This window comes from Triticum urartu, chromosome 2A (assembly GCF_056163025.1).
Source record: "Triticum urartu cultivar PI428250 chromosome 2A, HENAU_Tu73, whole genome shotgun sequence".
NCBI lineage: Eukaryota > Viridiplantae > Streptophyta > Magnoliopsida > Poales > Poaceae > Triticum > Triticum urartu.
In genome coordinates, this window is record NC_141874.1 from 24,161,218 (window position 1) to 24,181,715 (window position 20,498).

The 20,498-nt window shown below is 40.4% G+C and overlaps 1 protein-coding gene and 1 pseudogene across 2 annotated transcripts; both read left to right on the plus strand.

Moving 5' to 3' along the window:
- The first annotated feature begins 307 nt into the window (after positions 1-307).
- LOC147983080 (fatty acid amide hydrolase-like) lies at positions 308-14,387 on the plus strand. Of its 2 annotated transcripts, none has more exons than XM_048698256.2 (19): positions 308-694; positions 794-854; positions 1,379-1,572; positions 1,661-1,790; positions 1,913-1,990; positions 2,074-2,221; positions 2,737-2,849; positions 2,935-3,010; positions 4,439-4,510; positions 4,760-4,811; positions 5,185-5,265; positions 5,337-5,420; positions 5,890-5,993; positions 6,179-6,271; positions 7,219-7,287; positions 11,344-11,405; positions 12,023-12,084; positions 12,345-12,440; positions 12,902-14,387. In XM_048698256.2, the coding sequence occupies exons 1-19, from the start codon at positions 503-505 to the stop codon at positions 12,959-12,961; spliced, it is 1,827 nt and encodes a 608-aa protein (XP_048554213.2). In that variant the 5' UTR covers positions 308-502; the 3' UTR covers positions 12,962-14,387. The 2 variants fall into 2 exon arrangements, with proteins under 2 accessions (XP_048554213.2, XP_087398951.1); XM_087542825.1 differs by lacking the exon at positions 12,902-14,387 and adding an exon at positions 12,714-12,854.
- Positions 14,388-15,251: 864 nt separating this feature from the next.
- LOC125540706 (ethylene-responsive transcription factor 15 pseudogene) lies at positions 15,252-16,522 on the plus strand (annotated as a pseudogene).
- The last annotated feature ends 3,976 nt before the right edge of the window (positions 16,523-20,498 follow it).

Consider the following 20,498-nt stretch of genomic DNA (forward strand, 5'->3'; position numbering starts at 1 on the left):
TAGATACTACTCGCTCCATCCCATAATGGAAGAGCGTTTTTGACACTACATCCAGTGTTGCCAAAAACAACACATATTATGGGACAAAGAGAGTACAACATAGCCGGTGCCCCGATATTTTGATGATATCCATTTTGGTGATTCACATTGAAGTTGCCCTAGCGTGGAATGTGGGAAAAAAAATAATTTGGCTCATGTCAGAGATCTTGGGCGGTCCCGGAGGCAAAATTTATCGTCTTGTCGCCGGAGTCCACTGAATCGCTGGCACATTTACGTGTGCACAGTCCCAGTACTACGTAGTACGTACCCCGGCTGGCAAGGGGCAACAACGCCCATTATTTTCTCGCCACCCTCCCCCTCCTTCGTCGTCGTCTCCAGCCCCCACGGCCACCATCCCCCGTAAACCCACTCCTCCCTCCCTAGTTCCGGCCGCGGCCGCGCGCTTGAAGCCTCGCATTTACTCTGCCTCTGCCTCTGCCGCGGAGAGAGGGGAACGGAGGAGATGGGCGGCAAGGTGAAGGCGATGGCGCCGGTGGAGGAGGTGGACATCTCCGCCGCGCGGTACGAGCCGCTGCTGCTGCGGGCGCCGCGCCTCACGGGGTTCCCGCTCCGGGCCTTCGTCTGGCTCCTCGAGTCGCCGCTCCTCGGGCCCATCGTCACCTCCGTCCTCAAGAAGCAGAACAACATGACGCAGGTCCTCCTCCTTCATTGCCAGTTTCTATTTTGTTTCAGATTATTTTGCTTCCGGTGCACTCAGCACAACTCTGGTCTTGCCCGGGGGACAAGCGAGCAGATGCTGCAGCACACGGTGATCCCCGACCGGCCCATGTTCTTCCCGGAGTTCCCGCCGCAGGGTACGTACGACAGTCATATCCTCTGTCTCTGTATTTCTCAAAAAAAAAAAAATCCTCTGTCTCTGTGTGTGTACAAGCAAAAGCAGCTATGAGAAACTTTTCATTCAGTCAAGTTCTACTGAATTTTGGTCTTCTTGGATTTTGTATGGTTGAGAAGTTGAGATAGATGTTCTACTTCTTTCATTCAGTCAGGTTCTACTGAAACTTTTCGCAAAAAAAAGAGAGAAAAAGTTCTGCTGAAACTGAAGAAAGGCAGAGAAACATGAATGTATGCTGCAGAAGCACAATCCCACATGAATAATTTGCTCAGTTTCGTCTAAAAAACAATTTCCTCAATTCAGTTACTCAGATGTCGCAGCAGATATTTTCAAGCACCACCCTGTTTTTACATTCTTTTTGACTAGAAACAGGACGACAACTTCCTACTGCATCTTTCCTAATCATGTGAAAGTTATATGCACGGTTGAACAAAATGGAAAAAAAAGCTGTATTATTATTAACTGCTGCTGCTCCTAATTTGCCAGAGCCGGAGCAGGGGGTTGTGATCCTGGGGGAAGACAGGGACCCTGTGGAGAGAGTGGAGGAAGCACTGCAGTGCCTCACTCCATACGACCCGTCCGGGCGTTTCACATCGTCTTATGAGAAAAATCCCTTTCTCTACTGGAAGATCCGTGACTTTGCACACGCGTACCGGTCTGGGATCACGACACCGTCAGCTGTGAGTAGCTCACTGGATCTGGAATGTAATGTACTGAACATTGTTTGCTCTCCTTGCATTTGTGGTGTTAATCTTGTCTGTTGGGTAGGTTGCGGAGCATGTCATTGCGGGCGTGGAAGAGTGGAACAATAAGAAGCCTCCGATGCCAATGCTGATCTATTTTGACGCTGATGACCTGAGGAAGCAAGCTAATGCTTCCACAAAGAGATTTGAGCAAGGTTTACGCCGAACCTATCTTTGCTGCTTTAGTCAATCATTGTTGAAATGAACACACAACAGGTGCAAGAACTCCATTTACCTCTATCCTGTTTTCTTGATATATGTTGCTTCTTGTGCACAGGAAGCCCGATTTCTGTTTTGGATGGGATCTTTTTCGCCATTAAGGATGACATTGACTGCTTCCCATATCCATCAAAGAGTTAGTTCACTCGACTGAAGTAGCCATTTTTTGGCTCTGTCCGAGAAACACATTCTATATTATGTTCCTCTTTTTGGATTCAGGTGCTACCACATTTTTCGACAAAATCCGCCCTGTGGAGAAAGACGCAGTCTTAGTTGCTCGTTTACGGAAATGTGGAGTGATTTTTATTGGGAAAGCAAATATGCACGAGCTAGGCATTGGGGTCACAGGAAACAATCCAAACTATGGGTACGGTTAATAATTGAGTGGCTGTTAGTTATGATCAAAATGCTTACTTACATAGTTACATGGAGTCTAGGGACACATGAATTTTATTGGAGGTGTTAAAACTTAAGTCATGTTTTCATCTATACATGTTGACTTGGTGGAACTCGAGTGTTACCGGATTAAATTTCTTTTCTCCTTTTTTTCCCCTGAAATGCTGCAAACATGAATGTCCAACAACGTCTAGGTGATTCTTTTGCTTTGCCTAAGTTTTGTAAAGGAAAAGGGGAACTATAATATTTGTTAGCTATTTCCTAGAAGCAAACTCAGCTGAGTAATTGTAAAGCTTGACAAGGAATCATAACTCTCGGATGCCTACAAACATTATGCTCTAGCAGTATCATCAGAAACCATCACATTATGAAAAAGAAATGGAAAACAGATTTGGAATTTGCAGTCATCCAATATTGTTCATCCAGTCTACTTATGTTCTGATGTTTGCTACTTTATCTTCGCAATTTCATAATTATTTGTTGCAGGACAGTAAGAAATCCACATTCAATCGATAGATATACCGGTGCTTCTTCATCTGGTCCAGCTGCACTTGTCTCATCAGGGTTATGCTCAGCAGCGATTGGAACAGACGCCGGAGGTTTGTACATATAGAGCTGTGACATTCATTGACACTACATTATTTTCAATACTAGTCTCTAATTGGGACCTTTTCTTTCTTACAGGCTCAGTTCGAATACCATCCTCCCTATGTGGCATTGTTGGTTTGAAGACAACATTCAGGCGCACAGATATGACCGGGTAACTAAGAGAAGTTCCTACTTGATATGTACTACTAGCACTTGCTTTGCTACTTTGATACCATATTAAGCTTCATGCATTAGGCAACACAACTGAAGGTCTGAACTGATGAGAAGGGCTAGAAAATCCACATATACACTTCAACAGACCACTCATGCTTGCATAAATTATACTATGTTACAGTACTGTGAAAAATATCCGTGATGGATAAAATGATATTGATTTAGTTTGATCAAACCAGATATTTTTCATATATTAAAACCAAAGTTCAGAAAATATCTTGAGCTTGTCAACCCGGTCGCTAAATATTTCATGTCATCAGATGTAAATCAAAATGCCAACTTGTTTAATTTCATATAATGAACCCAAGTGCTAATTTCTATTTAAATGTTATTATCAAATAGTTATTTATTGACTCTACAGGGTGTTTCACAAAATCTATTTTCCTTATTTATTATTTTGAGTTTCATATAAAATACATTGATTTTTTTATTCGGTTGTTTCCTATGTATTGTTACATTTGTCTTTTAGATTTTGACATGATATTCGATGCATACCTTTGGCAGTTACTTTTAATAAAAATGTGTTTGTATATAAAATTATAAAGTATTAGTATAATTTGAATAAAGTGATATTAATTTTACATGACCAATGCAAATATTTTTTACATATACCACTAAGGGCCAAAGATGTGTGTTGCCCTGCACATTTGCGTGGCTATTTTTTACATGAGTGTTACGTGTTTTTTCAAATTAGGATAGTATGAAGGGAATACGTTTTGAGCATTGGATTTATTTGACTTGCCATTAGGATTAATAATAGATATTTGTGTTTGATTTGATCTTGTTACAGCCCATGTAAATTACATGGCTTAGTCATCTTTTATAGATTTATTTTAGTTTAATTTTTGCAATCTCATTTGCACTATGCTCCCACACACTCAAATGCCCAGCATGTTTAATTTCTCAACCCATATGGTGTTGCACGTGCCCATTAGCCAGCTCAAACCGTATTGCTTGGGCCCAAACTGCATTTGAGTGCCCAAAGCCATACCAACGTCATTTTTGTTTTTTTCTCTCCTCCTGCATTTGAGTGCCTAAAGCCAGCCCAAACTGCTAGCTATGATTGGTTTGAGAGGCTCGTATCGGATACAAATATGCATGTTTTTTCTGATTGGTTTGTTGTGCTCATATCGGATACTAATACATACATGTTATTTGTGGTTGCATCTTGTACGTGGTGACAAAATTTGTATGTGAAGTTGTTCTCAGTAACTTTACACCTTTTAATATCAACCATTATAATCTAAATCTACAGAGCATATATTTTTAGCCTATGTGAACGAATGTGATGGCTTTTTACCCTTTGTTTTAGTATATAAATAATAGATAGATTGTGAGTATGCATAATTATATATCTTATTTGCAGGGTGCTTTGCGATGCTGGGACTGCTGCAGTTGCTTCACCTCTTACAGCATCGGTGGAGGATTCTATGCTAGTGTAAGTAGTTTGGCTTGCTAAATGAGATCGTGAGGTTGCATAAACCTGTTTAGCCATCTTGTTGGCAACGTCGAAGTTTGTCAACTCTCTTATTTACGTTAATGATATGAGATATAAATTTAACTACCTCATGGGTAGTGGGTACAACTGAATACTTGTCATTTATAAATACTCAACAGTGAACACTCTCTGCTTGTACTTCATCTATTTACTACTTACAATGTTACACCTAGTCGTATGGCATTTCAGGTATTCTGCACTTGCAGGCTGTAGACCTATGGATAAGCTTACTCTGAGACCTGTAAGACATTTCCTGTTTTAACACTTCCCATTTGTTAAGTACGAGAAACATTGAAATGCATGTTGAACAAACTCTAAAATGTCTTTCATGTCACTTCTACGTCATTGCACTATACTAGTCAGTTTTTTTAAATGTGAAGCAGTACAAATGTCAGCATTAATGAATTGTGTGAAACAAGAATGTGATTATTTTTTCTGAAATGAAATGTAAAATTTGAAGCTCCACAGGACGGTAATCATAATATAGCAACAGTCATATGTTAACCTTCTCCATTATTACCCAGGATGGATCATAACTTATGATCTAAATCTAACCTTATTGCATCCTATCAGGCTCACAACTTCTACATCTCTTTCCCTTGTTTGCTGTACAGTTGCCGCTGTGTGTTCCTAACTTGGTGTCCTCTGAGAACAACGATATCCTGCAATCAGTGAAAGTGGGAAAATACACAGAGGTACAATTTTTAACATGAAATATTATCTTTGTACATATGTAATTTTTCTTATATAAACTTGGCCTTTTCAGTGGTTTCATGATGTTTCTGATATTGAGATCTCAAATACATGTGAGGATGCACTTAGCCTCCTGCGCAACACCTTCGGATGTCAGGTATGGCCATTTCTACCGCAACATATCTTATATTATTGTATTACTCTTATGACTATTTATACCAACTGTTTAGGTGTTGTACCTTTGAATGTACAATCTCTTCTTTAGATGAAGGCATTTTCTCATTAATAAGATTTCCATGTGTAAGGTGAATGCTTCTGTGCTCACCAATAACTAGTACCATAGTTCTATTGATGGTTGTGTCAAAACAATTGCGAAGTGTTAATTAGAAAAATGTCCATCTTACTATTGTTAGCAATTCCTGTAAGTTTTAACTGATCTGTATCATTTAGAGTTTTTAGGCATCCAACAAGCAGAAATAGTTAAGCTTAATTTTTCCCACCGGCTAAATGATTATGACGAGATGCCTTTTCTGATGATGTGGGATCTACTATATATATATATATATATGCATATTTTGTTGTTTTTTGACATCTCAGCTGACTAGTATTGTTTAACATTTTTCAAGATAGAAGAGATAATATTACCAGAGCTTTTGGAGATGCGTACTGCCCATCTTGTCACTATTGGCTCAGAAGGATTCTGCCAGCTGAATGCTCATTACCAAGAAGGGTACCTATCTATATCTATCAACACAAATATCGGATTCTCCATACTGCTATTAGCATGAGTTATCAATTTTGTTTCTGTCAATAGGAGGTAGAACTTGAAATTTTTGGTCCCTGAGAGACTGGAAATATTATTTTTATTTAGTCTTTACTATTCCGTACTATCAATCTCACTATACTATCTTCCAGGAGGCGAACTGAAATGACGTTAGATACTCGAGGAAGTTTGGCACTTTTTGGGTCATTCACTTCAGCAGATTATGTTGCTTCTCAACGTCTGAGGTGAATATGAGTATAAATGTGGCTGATCCATTTATCCATTACAGGACTTGTTCATGAGTATGAAGGAGGTTTTCTCGTCATGCAGTCTTATTCAGAGCTTGGAAGTTCTTTTAGAACCATGTTGACTGTGATTGTAGATAAGAAAGATAAAATAAAACCTATTTAGATTGTAAGAATTTTTCCAGGTAACACAGAAAGATGACCAATTAAGCTAATAAGAAACGAATGTATCTAATGATCCCACAGGTTTCCACAAGCCCTTATCCAGTGCATTTTAGTTGGATTTAATTTGACAATACCTATTATTTCTAGTAATAACCCTAGTTATTGCTAAATTACAAACTCAATTACAATTCCATCTAACTGAATTATTCTAATATGACATATCCTACATATATGTCTTATTTTAGTTAGTTCTTTCTTTATCATTTTACTTTGAAAACAAATTGGAGATTATAGACAAGTACAAAAAGGACATGCATTACAAAGCATACGTAACGCCAGGTGATGGGGCATACTTATTGACTTATTGTGTATTAATTGTGTGGACATTTTTTTACTAAGAAACAGTACATCAGTAGCTGCTAGAAGATGTGTAGCTTCAATTTTATCCTTATCTGCTACCAGAAAGTGCTGCTAACTCAAATTTCTTATTATTTTCTTTAAAAGCTACCATGTCTTGACTAGACTCCATACATGATTTTTAGAGAAGTCCATTTGGGCATCCTAGTTTGTGACATATACCGAGTTACTAAAATTCCTATATCTGCTGCCTGTTGCACAAATCGTGACATTGAGGTGTTTTTATAAATCACATGACATGTAGTTGTTGTATGACAAATTAATTAAGTCTGGGATATGAACTGGCGACTATCAAGTATATATTTCTTTTCCCCACGGCAGACGTTCTGCCAGTTGTGTGCTTACCGTATCCATGGCTTATACAGGAGAAGGATGATGTACTATCACATGGAAGCTTTCAGGAAGGTTGACGTCATAGCAACCCCTACAACCGGGTAAAAGATTTTGAAGTTTATTACAATCGGTCCATAGACATTTTATATCATCTTAGTCATTTATGCTAATAGTGTATATGCATGCTTCCTCCTTGGTACTTGTTTTCATCTAGTCAAAGAGGCTAGTGCACGAGGAAAATTCTGCTTCTAGCTTTGAGTAGATGGTTAGTGGTTCTAAGCGACCTAGTTTTCTGATTGTTGGGATCGAGAGAGAGGTGCTTGGTCATTGGTCTCTGGTGTCGGCACTTCTCCGTTTTTTTTTTCATTCTTTTTTGCATTTTGGTTCTTCATTTTTTTCATTTTATTTTTCATTTTGTTATTTTTTGGTTTTCTTTGTTCTTTTGGTTATTATTCAACATTTTTTATATATGTCAACAACATTTTTCTAATACACATCGAACATTTTTTCAATATAAATTTAATATTTTGGTAATACATGGTCAACATTTTCTGCATAGACATTTTTATATTTTCAAATGCTTAATTAAAAATTTTCAAATAAAAGATTACCATTTTTTAATAAATGGTCAATATTTTTAATACATTTTTTTATATTTTTTAAAAGTTTAATTAAAAGTTCTGAAATAAAAAATTAACATTTTCTTATGACATGATTAATATTTTTTCTATACACATTTAACATTTACCAAACACTTGATTAACATTTTTTGAAACACTTGTTCAATATCTCTACTCTTGTAAAAAACTGAGTTGGTGATCATGGTCACATGGTGTGCCTGCCATACTGTAATATAGACCGTCCGATCTATATCTAACGGATAGAAAGCAAACTATGACAATTTTGCAAAAAGATACCCGCATCCCTCTCCACATTTGCAGATAAGGCCTTCCCTCGTTCATCCTCGTCTCCCACAAGATAAACTAATCATATAAATGTATCTTAATGTTTCGTGCAACTCACGTGCCTTTTTTTTTCTACTCTTATAAAAAACAGAGTTGGTAATGATGATATGCCTTCCATCCTGCAATATAGGCGTCCGACTTATATCTGATGGATAGAAAGGAAAGTATGACAATTTTACAAAAAGATACCCACACCCCTCTCCACATTTATAAATAAGGTCTTCCCTCGTTCATCCTTTTCTTTCACAAGATAAACTACTCATACAAATGCATCTTGATGTTACGTGCAATGCACGGTTGATTGATATTTTTATATACATGATCAAAAAAATTCACCTTTTTTAATACATGGTTAACATTTTTTCTACACACATTTAACATTTTTTAAATGTTTGATTAATTTTTTTCAAATACTTGTTCAACATTTTTTCAAATGCTTGATTAACAATTTTATGTACAATTTGTTTCATTACTTTATTAATACATGGTCAACATTTTTTCTATACACATTTAACATTTCCCAAATGCCCGATTAACACTTTTAAAATACTTGTTCAACATTATTTTTTCAAATGCTTGATTAACATTTTTATGTAGATGATAAAAAAATTTCATCATTTTTTAATACATGAAAAATATTTTTCCTATATACATTCCACATTTTTTGAGTGCTTGTTCAACATTTTTCATATATTTATTTAACATTTTTCAAATATTTTTTGTGGAGTTTTTTTGTAACATATACATTTAGAATATTTGAAAGTATAAAAATGACAAAAAGAAAGCAGAAAAAGAGAATATAAAAAACAAATAGAAAAATGGGGCTGTGGCCTGCCGCGCGTGGGCCGGCCTGTCTCGCTCGCCCCTTCAGGGAGTTGGAAGGTGGACTCGCTGGAGGCGAAATATGGCGAACCCTATTTGACGCTCGCGTGCGTCCATCTGCTCCGCTTCCGCTGAAGCGCACGAGCGAGCAGTGCAAACGGGCCGGCCCATTTCTTGCGTTGAAGCAGGGCCAGGCAAACGGTTTTGGGAACCTTCTAGAGGGTTCCCTGGACCGATTTATTTCATGTTTTTTTCTTTTACTGGTTTTCTGTTTTTCTTGTTTTCTTCTGTTTCTGTTTTCTATTTATTTTATTTTTTCTTTCCCTTTCTTTTATGTTTTTTCGTTTTTATTTTCATTCTATGTTTTAAGAAATGTTCGAAATTCCAAATTTTGTTCATGATTTCAAAACTTGTCCACAATTGTAAAAAACGGTTTTTATAAAAAAATCACAATTGTTCAGCGTATATTAAAAATGTACAATGTATATATAAAAATTGTTCAACATATATCAAAAAAATGTTCAATTTCTATTTCAATATTGTTCAGCTTATATCACAAAAGTGTTCAATGTGTAGTTAAAAATTTTTCAGTGTATATTTACAAAAATATTTTATGTATATTTAACAAAATATTCAGCGTATATCACAAAAATATTCAATGTGTATTTCAAAATTGTTCAGCATGTATCCAAAAATGTTCTTTATCTATTTAAAAATTGAACGTTGTATATTTACAAAAATGTTCAATGGTTGAATTTTTTTGTATTTTTTCTGGATCTGTCACGGCATTGAGTTTAAATAAAATTGCGCGATGAACTCACCAGAAATGCTTAGTAGTTCAACTGGTGAAGAACGGTTACTCGTGGTTGCCAGGTTTCCAGTTATATTCCTCGGTATGGCATTTTTTGTTCTTTTATATTTAAGTAGCCTCTCGCTACAACGCCATCGAATGGGCCGGCCCATTCAGTTCGCGCCTGCGCGAAAGCTCGTCCTTTTCACGCTAACGAGCGTCAGGTAGGGACTCCCGCGAAATATAGGGGCTCCCCACCCCTTCCCCTTCTGTGCTATATAAATAGGCCAGCCCAACTAAGACGAGCAAGAAGCTCCCTCTGCTCCCGGATTTTGTGATGCTTCCCAGGCCGGTTTTGGGAAGCTTTGGAAGCTTCCAGCTGGTTTTTTTAGTTTTCTAGACTGTTTTTGTTGGTTTTATCTGTTTTTCATTGTTTTTATATGCGAGAACCTTTTCAAATTCATGAACTTTTCTCAAAATGTTGTGAACTTTTTTAAAGTTTAAGATTTTTTCGAATTCATGAACTCTTTTCCTTTTTGTGAAGTTTTTTCAAATTATGAACTTTTCCAAGCCTCCCAGGCCGGTTTTGGGAAGCTTTGGAAGCTTCCAGCTGGTTTTTTTAGTTTTCTAGACTGTTTTTGTTGGTTTTATCTGTTTTTCATTGTTTTTATATGTGAGAACCTTTTCAAATTCATGAACTTTTCTCAAAATGTTGTGAACTTTTTTAAAGTTTAAGATTTTTTCGAATTCATGAACTCTTTTCCTTTTTGTGAAGTTTTTTCAAATTATGAACTTTTCCAAGCCATGAGGTTTCCTCAAATTCGGGAACATTTTTCCAAATTTCGTCAGCCTTTTCAAATTAACGAAATTCTTTCAATTTTTTGTGAACTTTTATGAATACTTGAACTTTTTTGAATTCGTGAAATTTTTCCAATTTTGGGAACATTTCCAAATTTCATGAACTTTTGTAAGATCATGAACTTTTTTGAAATTTGCAAATATTTTTCAAATTCATAATATTTTCAAAATTTGTGTTTTTTCAAAATCATGAAAGTTTTTCAAAATTTTGAAAATCATGAACTCTTTCACGTTCAAAATTTGTAAACTTTTTTGGATTTTATGGTTCTTCCAGGTTCACGATTTTTTGTGTAACTCAACGTTAACTAGTAACTAGTCATGGTCAACCAGGTCTACTGGTCAACTGTTGACTGATCAACTTTTTTTTGAGCATATGTTGACCGATGAACTGATGGAACGATCAAGCTGTTCAAAAAAAAAACTGAGCGAAGGAAAGGGACACTCGGTTTGTTGGTCTGGCCTATGCGGGAGCCGGGAGAGGCGTGCGAGGGCCAAGTAGCTTAATCAGCATTGAATGTGCCAATTAGGAGGTCTCGGTGGTTTCTAACTTAAATGCGAGATACTATGTGTGAATTACTGAATCGACAATACTAATTCACACTTGGGATTACCCAGAGCAACTTATATAAGTCTGTTTATCTTTGCTCCCTAGAATGCCGCATACCTAATTTTACCAGGTTGCACAAGTTATAACAACTAAGGAGATGTGTTGTTTTTCCCAGCATTACTGCACCAAGAATACCACCAAGTGCTCTGAAAGGAGAGTCTGATTATATTGTATCAGGTAGATTCTTTTCACTATATTATGTTATGCATTTCATTAGCCGTTCAACATGTGGATTTACAACTTATCACAAACTGAGCTCTGAACCATGCTAACATCCTGCGTAAAAACTATTGAAATCTTGATTTGGAACAATTGTTATTTAACACAGAAAAAAGTTTGTAATAAGAAAAATAAAATAACGACAACTCGATATGTGAAATTTGTAGGGGAGATTGAGGTCATAAACACAATTTTCACACCTTAGCCGCAAAGATCCTAAAAAGCTAAGGCTGAGCTATCACTAGCTATTTCCTTATTTAGATCACGGGTTTCATGGTTTTGTGGTGGGACGGCACAAAGCCGTAAGGAATATCACAAGCTATTTAGAACCTTGTTGGAGTCAAATATACAGGCGGCATTTCTTCCTTTTGGAATCTAATACTAGTATAAAGTAGCTATGCAATATGTATGTTCACGAGTTCACGAATCTAATACAGTTTGTATGAGTTCAGCAGTTTGCAAAGCAAACTATATATATGCTTCTTTTGGTGCCAACGTGCCAAGTACAATTGTTGGTACTTCTACAGAGACCAAATACACTCTTTTCTGTTTCTGATGCTGTCTCTTTATTGCAGCTAAGTTGATGCAATTCATTGTTGCGGGGAATCTTCTTGGCTTTCCTGCCATAACTGTTCCGGTAAGTAGTGCCACAAGTCACAACTCATGACGAATATTTATTGTATCTTGTAGTTAACGTTATGAGATTGTGTATGGAATAATAACTTTAGCATTACTGATGTACATTCAGAAACGATTGTGTTATTTCCGACATAATGAAAGCTTTACAGATAATTATAGGAAAACATTCAGAATTTTGGTAGTATAATATAGCTCAAAAACATGCAGGGAAAGTATTATTAGCTAATATATGTGCTGCTACTCCTGTCCTGTACTCAGGTTGGTCATGACAAGCAAGGCCTTCCTATCGGCTTGCAACTGATAGGCCGTCCGTGGGGTGAGGCTAGCTTACTGAGGGTGGCTTCGGCTGTAGAGGTACTGTTCACACTCATCATAAAGGTTCTGTATTTTTGATTTGCCACCTGAGAATGCGCTCTTATTCGATAGGAGTCTATGTGCCTTTTAAACTTGTATGAACCCGAGTGAATCTCTGAACATTCACCAACTTTCTCTGTTAGGTTTAGGCGTTGGGAAAACTTTATTTACACTACTATGCTGTGTAGGTTTTTTTGTTTATATCCAGACGCAAATACACTAAAGCTGTAGATTACTCTAAGACATTTTTAACGGGAAGAGACGCTAATGCAGATAAAAATGTTGGGGAAGAATCAATAATTTATGAAACATGGTAAATTTAGCATGTCTACGGAATCTGAAAAGCAGAATTCAGTGGCATCATCATTACGAGTGTGAACATTATTTTCATCAAGTATTTTTGTACTATCTTTGTCTGCTTCTGGACCATCGTTAATTGAGAACATTTCCCCTGCTTTCAGGAGCTCTGCCTGAAGAGAAGGAATCGTCCGTCCACATTCTACGACATCCTACAGACCTGAAGCATCATCAGTATGTAATATCAAGAGAAAAGTATACTTTTCGTCCCTCAACTCTTCGTGGAGTCTAGATTTGGTCCCTCAACTCCAAAACCGGACAACTTGCACCTCCAACTATCAAAACCGGACAAGGTTCGTCCCTGGTCTCGGTTTTGACCGGTTTTGGTGCTGAGTCACCCCGGTTTTGACCGGTGCTCACTCAAATTCACGGAAACTTTTTTTATATCCGTGGACTTTTTGAAATTCACACACACACTTTTCAAATCCACGTAGTTTTTTCAAGGTCACGTATTTTTTTCAAAAAGAAACATACTTTTTTCAAATCAATGAACTATTTTGAAATTTACGTACTTATTTCAAATTCATGTTTTTTTTAAATTTGCATTTTTTTTCAAATCTGCGTATTTTTCCCAAGTTTGTGTAATTTTATCAAATCCAAGTATGTTTTTCAAATCCATGAACTGTTTCTGAAATTCACATACTTGTTCCAAATCTGGATACTTTTTAAAGTTCATGTATTTTTTTCAAATCCGTGTTCCTTTTCTAATCCAGGAACTTTTTTTGAAATTCACGTACTTGTCTCAAGTTTACATGATTTTTTTAAATCAACATATTTTTGCGTAAAAAATAGACAAATCCGTGTACTTCTCTCAAGTTTGCATAAAAATTTCAAATTCATGAACTCTTTCCAAAAAAATGTACGCGAATATGAAAAGTATATCAATTTTAAAAAATTACATGAATTTGAAAAAACTACAGAAACTTTCAAAAGGTACGCAGATTTGAAAAAAGTACGTGAACTTGGAAAAAGTACGCGGATTTAAAAAAGTACACAAAATTTTAAAAAAGTTCACGCATTTGAAAAAGTACCATAATTTGAAAACATTACGCGGACTTGAAAAAAGTACGCAAATTTGAGTCGGCATGGTCAAAACCGGGGTGGGACAGCACCAAAACCGGTCAAAACCATGACCAGGGATGAATCTTGTTCGGTTTTAGAAGTTAAGGATGCAAGTTGTCCGGTTTTACAGTTGAGGGACCAAATCTAGACTTCGCCAAAAATTGAGGGACGAAAAGTATACTTTTCTCTAATATCAATAGTGTGTAAGAGGTTTGTCATTTGTCATTTGTGAGGACTCAGGATAGACATGGCAAACCCTTCTCCAGGTTAGGTAAACTGAGAAAATAATTCCACCAGAGATATTGCAGCAACAAATAAGTAAGCAAGGTAGTATATAAAAAATCGTTTGGATGCTTGGGATATCTCTGGCAGTTTGCTTGTTCTTCTGGATTACGATTCATCTGCTTGTAATGTTCTTGATCTGGCTCGTCTCTGTACGTCGAACAGAGGCAGAGGTGTAACTGGGATATCCATTACTGACAAATGATAATCTCTGGTCTAAGTGAGAGCTAGTACGTTGTTGGATTTCTGATCGAGAACATTGAGCATTGTTGGCAACTAGTGAACCCGGGTAGGTAAAATCCGGGTAGATTATCATCAGTCAATGCTCAATGCTCTACGTATGACAAATGATAATCTCTGGGAGTACATGTGCACCTGCCTTGCGCCGTCGAAAAAAAAGTCGACATATAAAATGCGAGTGTATCGTGAATTTGTATGTCAATAAAAAACTTGATAGGTCCAAAATGAAGCGGATTATGCAACGCAAAGCAAAATCTATACTGCTCATTTCGTGTTTAAAAGCACTTCCCATGGTTGTGGTTTCGTTTGCTGCTTGCGATGAAACTAGAGGAGGTGAATTCGTGAAATATGAGGTTCATGTACTATTTGCTGTTAAAGAAACCTATCTTGGTGACACATTCGGTACTACAGTATTAAATACAACGCATGTTGGTAATTTTTTTTGTTTCTTCCTCCTATATATAGATACTCCGCTAAAAGAAAAAGACCAAGGCAAACAAGAGGGGTTGACTTGTTCTGTTTCTGACCGAGAACGTTGAACATTGACCATACGTGGAAGGAAAATTCAAGAAGCAAGAACAAGAAAGTCAATCTGTGGTGGACAACCCTAAACCCTTTTTCTTTTTCTCTCTTTTTCTGAAGGTAACACTGAACTTTTTCTGGTTCACCTCTACATAGATGGCTTCCAATTCAGCATCAAAGTTAGGTTTTGTGGACTGAAGAACGTTCACCAGATACTACAAAACAGCGCAGCCCTTGATTTTAATCTGAACGGTTTTGTCTACCGGCCGGTGAGGTGACTGAACTAGCTAGCTCGATTTGGGGCGGTCGTCGGAGGGGAAAGTCGGGAGGGAGGCTGCCGCCGCCGGCTTGTCAGTGTCACATGTACATCACCCCGGAGCCATCTGCGAAGCTTCTCTAGGTGTCGACCTCTCGCCGTCTCCACGAGACTACGACGGAGGAGCTCCAAATTAGCAGGATATTCCGATGGCGACGCCCACCGAGGCTCGGGGCCCTACCAGCCGCCCTACGTGAGCCCCTCTCACCCCTTTACCCAACCCCAAAATGAAGGCCCTTTCTGCCGTGAAAACGACCCCCATCTCACGCCAACTTGTCATTTTTAGAGCTGATACCGATGGTGGCACTGCCACCGCCGCCCTACGTATTACTCCAGTATACATACACTACTATTTGTCAGCACAAAGTTTCATTTCCTCTTGTCAAACCGCCAGCAGGCTCCATCAGCTAGCTGCCCTATATTAACCCATCCGCGCAGCTTGTGAACCAAAGCACCCTCAGCTATAGCCTATAGCTAACCACCACAGCCAGCACGCCAACTGAGTGAACTGACACCCACCGGTTTCCACGTGGTACCGGCCGGGCTGACAACGCACGCATGGACAACCATGGTGATTTGTACTACTACATGGGCGCCGCGGCCGACCCCTCCTGCTCCTCCACCTCCTTCTCGTCCTTGGACTCGTTTCTGTCCGACTTGAGCGGCGGCGAGACGATTGACACGGAAATAAGGAGTCAGCCCAAGAAGCCAGCAGCCTACATCGGCGTGCGCGCGCGTCCGTGGGGACGCTTCGCGGCGGAGATCCGGGACTCGACGCGGGGCGGCGCGCGTGTGTGGCTAGGCACCTTCGCCACGGCCGAGGCCGCCGCCATGGCCTACGACCAGGCAGCGCTCTCCTCGCGGGGCGCGGCCACGGCGCTCAACTTCCCCCTGGAGCGCGTCCAGGACTCGCTCCGCGCGCTCGGCGCCATGGGCGCGGGCATGGGCGGATCGCCCGTGCTGGCGCTCAAACGGCGCCACTCCAAGAGAAAGAGGCGCAGCAAGGCCGAGATAGCCAACGACGCGGCGACATGCACGAGGAGGAAGAACAAGCCGATGGCCACGCAGGAGCGGTTCATCGTGGAGCTGGAGGACCTCGGCGTCGACTACCTGGATGAGCTTCTCAGGATCACGTGTGATACGACTTAGTTACTATTCCCTCCGTCCCGAGGTAGCAGTACGTACGGAGTACGTCGGTTGTAGGCTTGCAGGTAGCTTTGAGGCGGTGCCATTTCAAGTTGGAGCACCTGGGTTTTGCGCAGTTGGTGAATTAATTACACGTGATAAACGCCCAACTTTTTAACGTCAATTATACTCCCAAAAGGCCGAAAAATATGTACTACAAGGACGACGAACAAACAACCTACAACACATTACACCAACCGAGCAATCAAACTAAAGGGAAATCCAGTGCAACTTGATGATGGCACCCTACACTCTCGAGCATCGTAGAATAAAGAAATACTATACAAATACAAAGGAGCAGGCAACCCACTTTGAGGTTGATCTTGCCGGCGCCTGCTTCAGGGAACCAAGAAGACACCGCACCTTGCTTTTCCCTCGTACGCCGACCCCCTCTGAAACATGCGGGCAAGCAGCAAAAAAAGAATAAAAGCAACGCGATTGCCGATCTGCCATGAGGTACGCCCGTACTATTTCTATTCCTTCGGAGAAGCCTTTTCTTTTTTCGGTCGTGGTTTCGCCAATACCGAGCTTGAAGAGAAGTGAATGCCACTAGTTACAGTTGCGGCTTTCTCGAAGCACCAACCTCCTTGTGAAGAGCTATAGCTCCTCTATATGAAGCTGGAGAAAGAGGGTCAAGCTCCTTACTTCCATTTAAAGGAGCAAAGCCAATGCCAACCGCTGCAAGCACTCCACTCTTGCCAGGCTTGGGCATGGGCAACCTGAAAGCCAGATGGTCGGGCCAGGCCCATGCACTAGTTTTTCGCCCACAACGTGAGCCTGAGAACTCAATAGATGACCAAACACCTAAAACTAGGATTTTAAGATAAAAACATAGGCACAATAATGTATCTATTCTGAAACATTTGAGCTAATGAGTTCAATAGAGAAAAAAATGACACTACCTGCATTTTTTGGGTTGTGCTAGGCTCAAGTTTGAGATCTTAGGGTAAAGCCTGACCTGGGATATGACCAGGACTGGCTCAAAGGAGGTGCTCACACTAGAACTAGGAAAGGCACATGCCTCTTGGCCGCAAGGCAAAACAACTGTGCATGACCACCATGACACGATGAGCACACCTTGTCAGCTACACTACCAATGCCTATGGATGACCATGACAAAGGGGATACGCTAGAGGAAGAGGTCGATGAAGAATATGACGCAGAGAGGTTGAGCCAAGGCGACAAGCATCGCCAGAGAGCCCCACTAGTGTGCATTGGCCTAGTTACTCGTCACCTCTGCCATGTTGCTATCCCGGGAAGGGGAACCCTATACCACCTCTTGTTGAGAATCAAGGACTTCAACATACCGTCAAACATGCCGAGCATGCACAAGGAGATTGCAAAACAAAAGAAAACAATAGAGCACACAAAACTTGTCGTACCTCGATGTGGATGCCGCAGCTAGACGCCTACCACGCTTAACACCAAACACTTGCTTCTCATCTTTCCCCAAATGGCGCCTCCAGAGTGACACGATGCCACACACCACTCTCGCACCATCCAAGACGGATCATTGGTGGTCATTGGTGGCTAGATATGCCGATGAGGTGAGCCAGAGGAGGAGGAGGAGGAGAGAGCGCCAACCTTTAGATGCGACACTTATGGATGACAAGGCAGCCTAGGGCTGGGCATATAAACCGATCAACCGAAGACCGAACCGAAGCCGAAACCGAAAAGACCGAATTTTCGGTTTTTAATGCTATTACAGAAAAATTCGGTTTTTAGGTCTGCTAACCGAACTTAATTCGGTCGGTACAAGAGTTTAGTACGGTTAACCGAGGAAACCGAAACAGCCTGCGCTCACGATGGCTTCTCCCGCGCTCACGTGTGGCTAAGCCTGAATTGTTTTCACGCTAGCGCTAGGTAGCCTTTGTGCGACAGCGGTGGAGACTTTTGCATGGGCCAAGCCAACTACGTGCATATAAGGCCCAAGTTACCGTGGGCTTTCTTTTCCAGCGTGAGGCCCTTGTGGCTAGTTTTCACGAACGTATCAGAAGCAGAAGAGGGCAGAGGCGCTGCTGGAGTGCTGGTTAGTTTAGTCCCACCTCGTCTGGCCAAGGAGAATCGTGTGAAGTGGTCAGCTATATAATAGAGAGCGCAGGGGAGGTAACACCGCAACTGAAATCCTTTCCTCACTTACAACAAGTACCGTCTAAACCGTACACCGAACCGAATGTCTCGGGTAACCGAATTTTCGGTTAGTCATATTCTGAAGTATTTTTCGGTTTCCAGCTTTGATAACCGAATTTAAAAATTAACCGAATGGTAGAAACTGAAAATTCGGTTTATACCGAATGCCCAGGCCTAAGGCAGCCCACGCACAAAGACCCACTCCCATGGCCGCCTCATCACTGGCTTTACTAAGAAGATTGGTGAGTACCTGCAGAGGCCCCTGCCGGGTTGGACGCCACAACCAAATTGAAAACCCGCTGCCCGAGCTGTAGAGCGGTTGAAACCTGGTTGCCACCCTCACTGGCGGACATGTGGGATTATTTATGGCAACCTCTGTGGCGCCGAGGGTTATGGGAGCAAATAAATGGTGGCAGCATGGCGAAACCCTAGACGCCCTCCACAGAATTGCAGATTTATGTCCTCTTATATTGGTTACACTATAAACCCATCATTAGCCTACGTGTTATGACTCATACCATGAGCAATCTTGAAAATAATTGACATGTTTTTGTTTGTCCATGTGTAAATAGACCTACAATTGCAATTTTGTAGCGTTGCAATTTGCTTTACTATGTATAGGATGGATGTGGGAGGAGACTAATACAGCTAGGGGTGCAAGCTTTCCTTTTTCTCTCGCAAGCAATTAGAATTATAGCGGATAAAGCCATAAACAGATGATTCATGCCATACTTTCGAATTTGTTGGCCAAACAGTATTGGGTTATTATTTATTTTCGTTCTTTGTGTCAAAGGAGCACAACCAAGACGAAGAAGGGGGAGTTTCTTCTTTCTCTGACCAAGAACATTGAGATTGACTATACCTAGAGAGAGAATTCATGGAGCAAGAACAAGGAAGTCAATATATATGTGCAGTCAACCAAACTTTTATAGCTCACCAACGGTTCTACATACTCCCTCCGTCTCATATATTATGGGACGGAGGGAGTAGATGATAGATGCCTTCCAGTTGAGCAAGTAGGATATATATAAACCCTTAATACGTACTAGGGTGAAATGTGCACTTCCACACGATAACGTATAGTAGAGTCCTTGATTTTAGTTTATCTATATTGGGATTGCAATTGGGGCCTCACAAATTCCAAAGTTATTCTAGTTGACTGCTGGAATTAGTAATCCATCAGCAGCGCAGCCTGGTACTCTGCACCTGATGAGAATGTATCGATTCAGTATCAGCATTGTCCGGGTGAACCTGAGAGCATCATTTGTTTTCTCCAGGGTGGTTTAGGCCACCGGTGACGGCACTGGCTCGATTTGGGGCGGCCGGGAGATGGCTAGTGTCGTCAGAGAGAAAAGTAGGAAGGGTGTCGCCGGCCGGCGGCTGGTCACGTCACACCCCGAGGCGGGAGCATCTCCGAAGCTTCCCTAGCTCATGTCGACCTCAGCCTCTCGCCGTCGATCTCTATGACCCGCAGGAGCTCGATCATTCTCCGTTATGGTATTAATTTTCAGAAGATCTTAGTCTTAGTTAATCCGCGTGAATTAAGGAGAGAGTGCCTGGTTGCTACGCAAGCCGCTGGCCATATGAATACTGCTGGAGTGAGAGTGACCTTAATTAGTAATGTCTTTTTTTGCCGGTATTAGTAGTGTTATAAGATGGAATGTACTAACTTGTAAGTTCCTGCAATTGGGCAATTGGCAACACTATATTGACACTTGATTACCAAAAATGCTAAACCTACATACGGAGGTTATAGACCTACATGTGGATGCACCATTACTCCTGTCATGCAACCGTCTGTGTTTGTGTCAGAAGGGAATCATGAAAGTACGTCGAACTGCTTCGTTCTTGTTCGATTCAGCGTCTTGGTTGGGCTGTGTTGTGGCGGTGATGTCTCTTAGTAGGAATAATGTCTTTCACGTTTTATCCCGGTCTCGATGGTGAGTCTAGCATCGCTGGAGGGC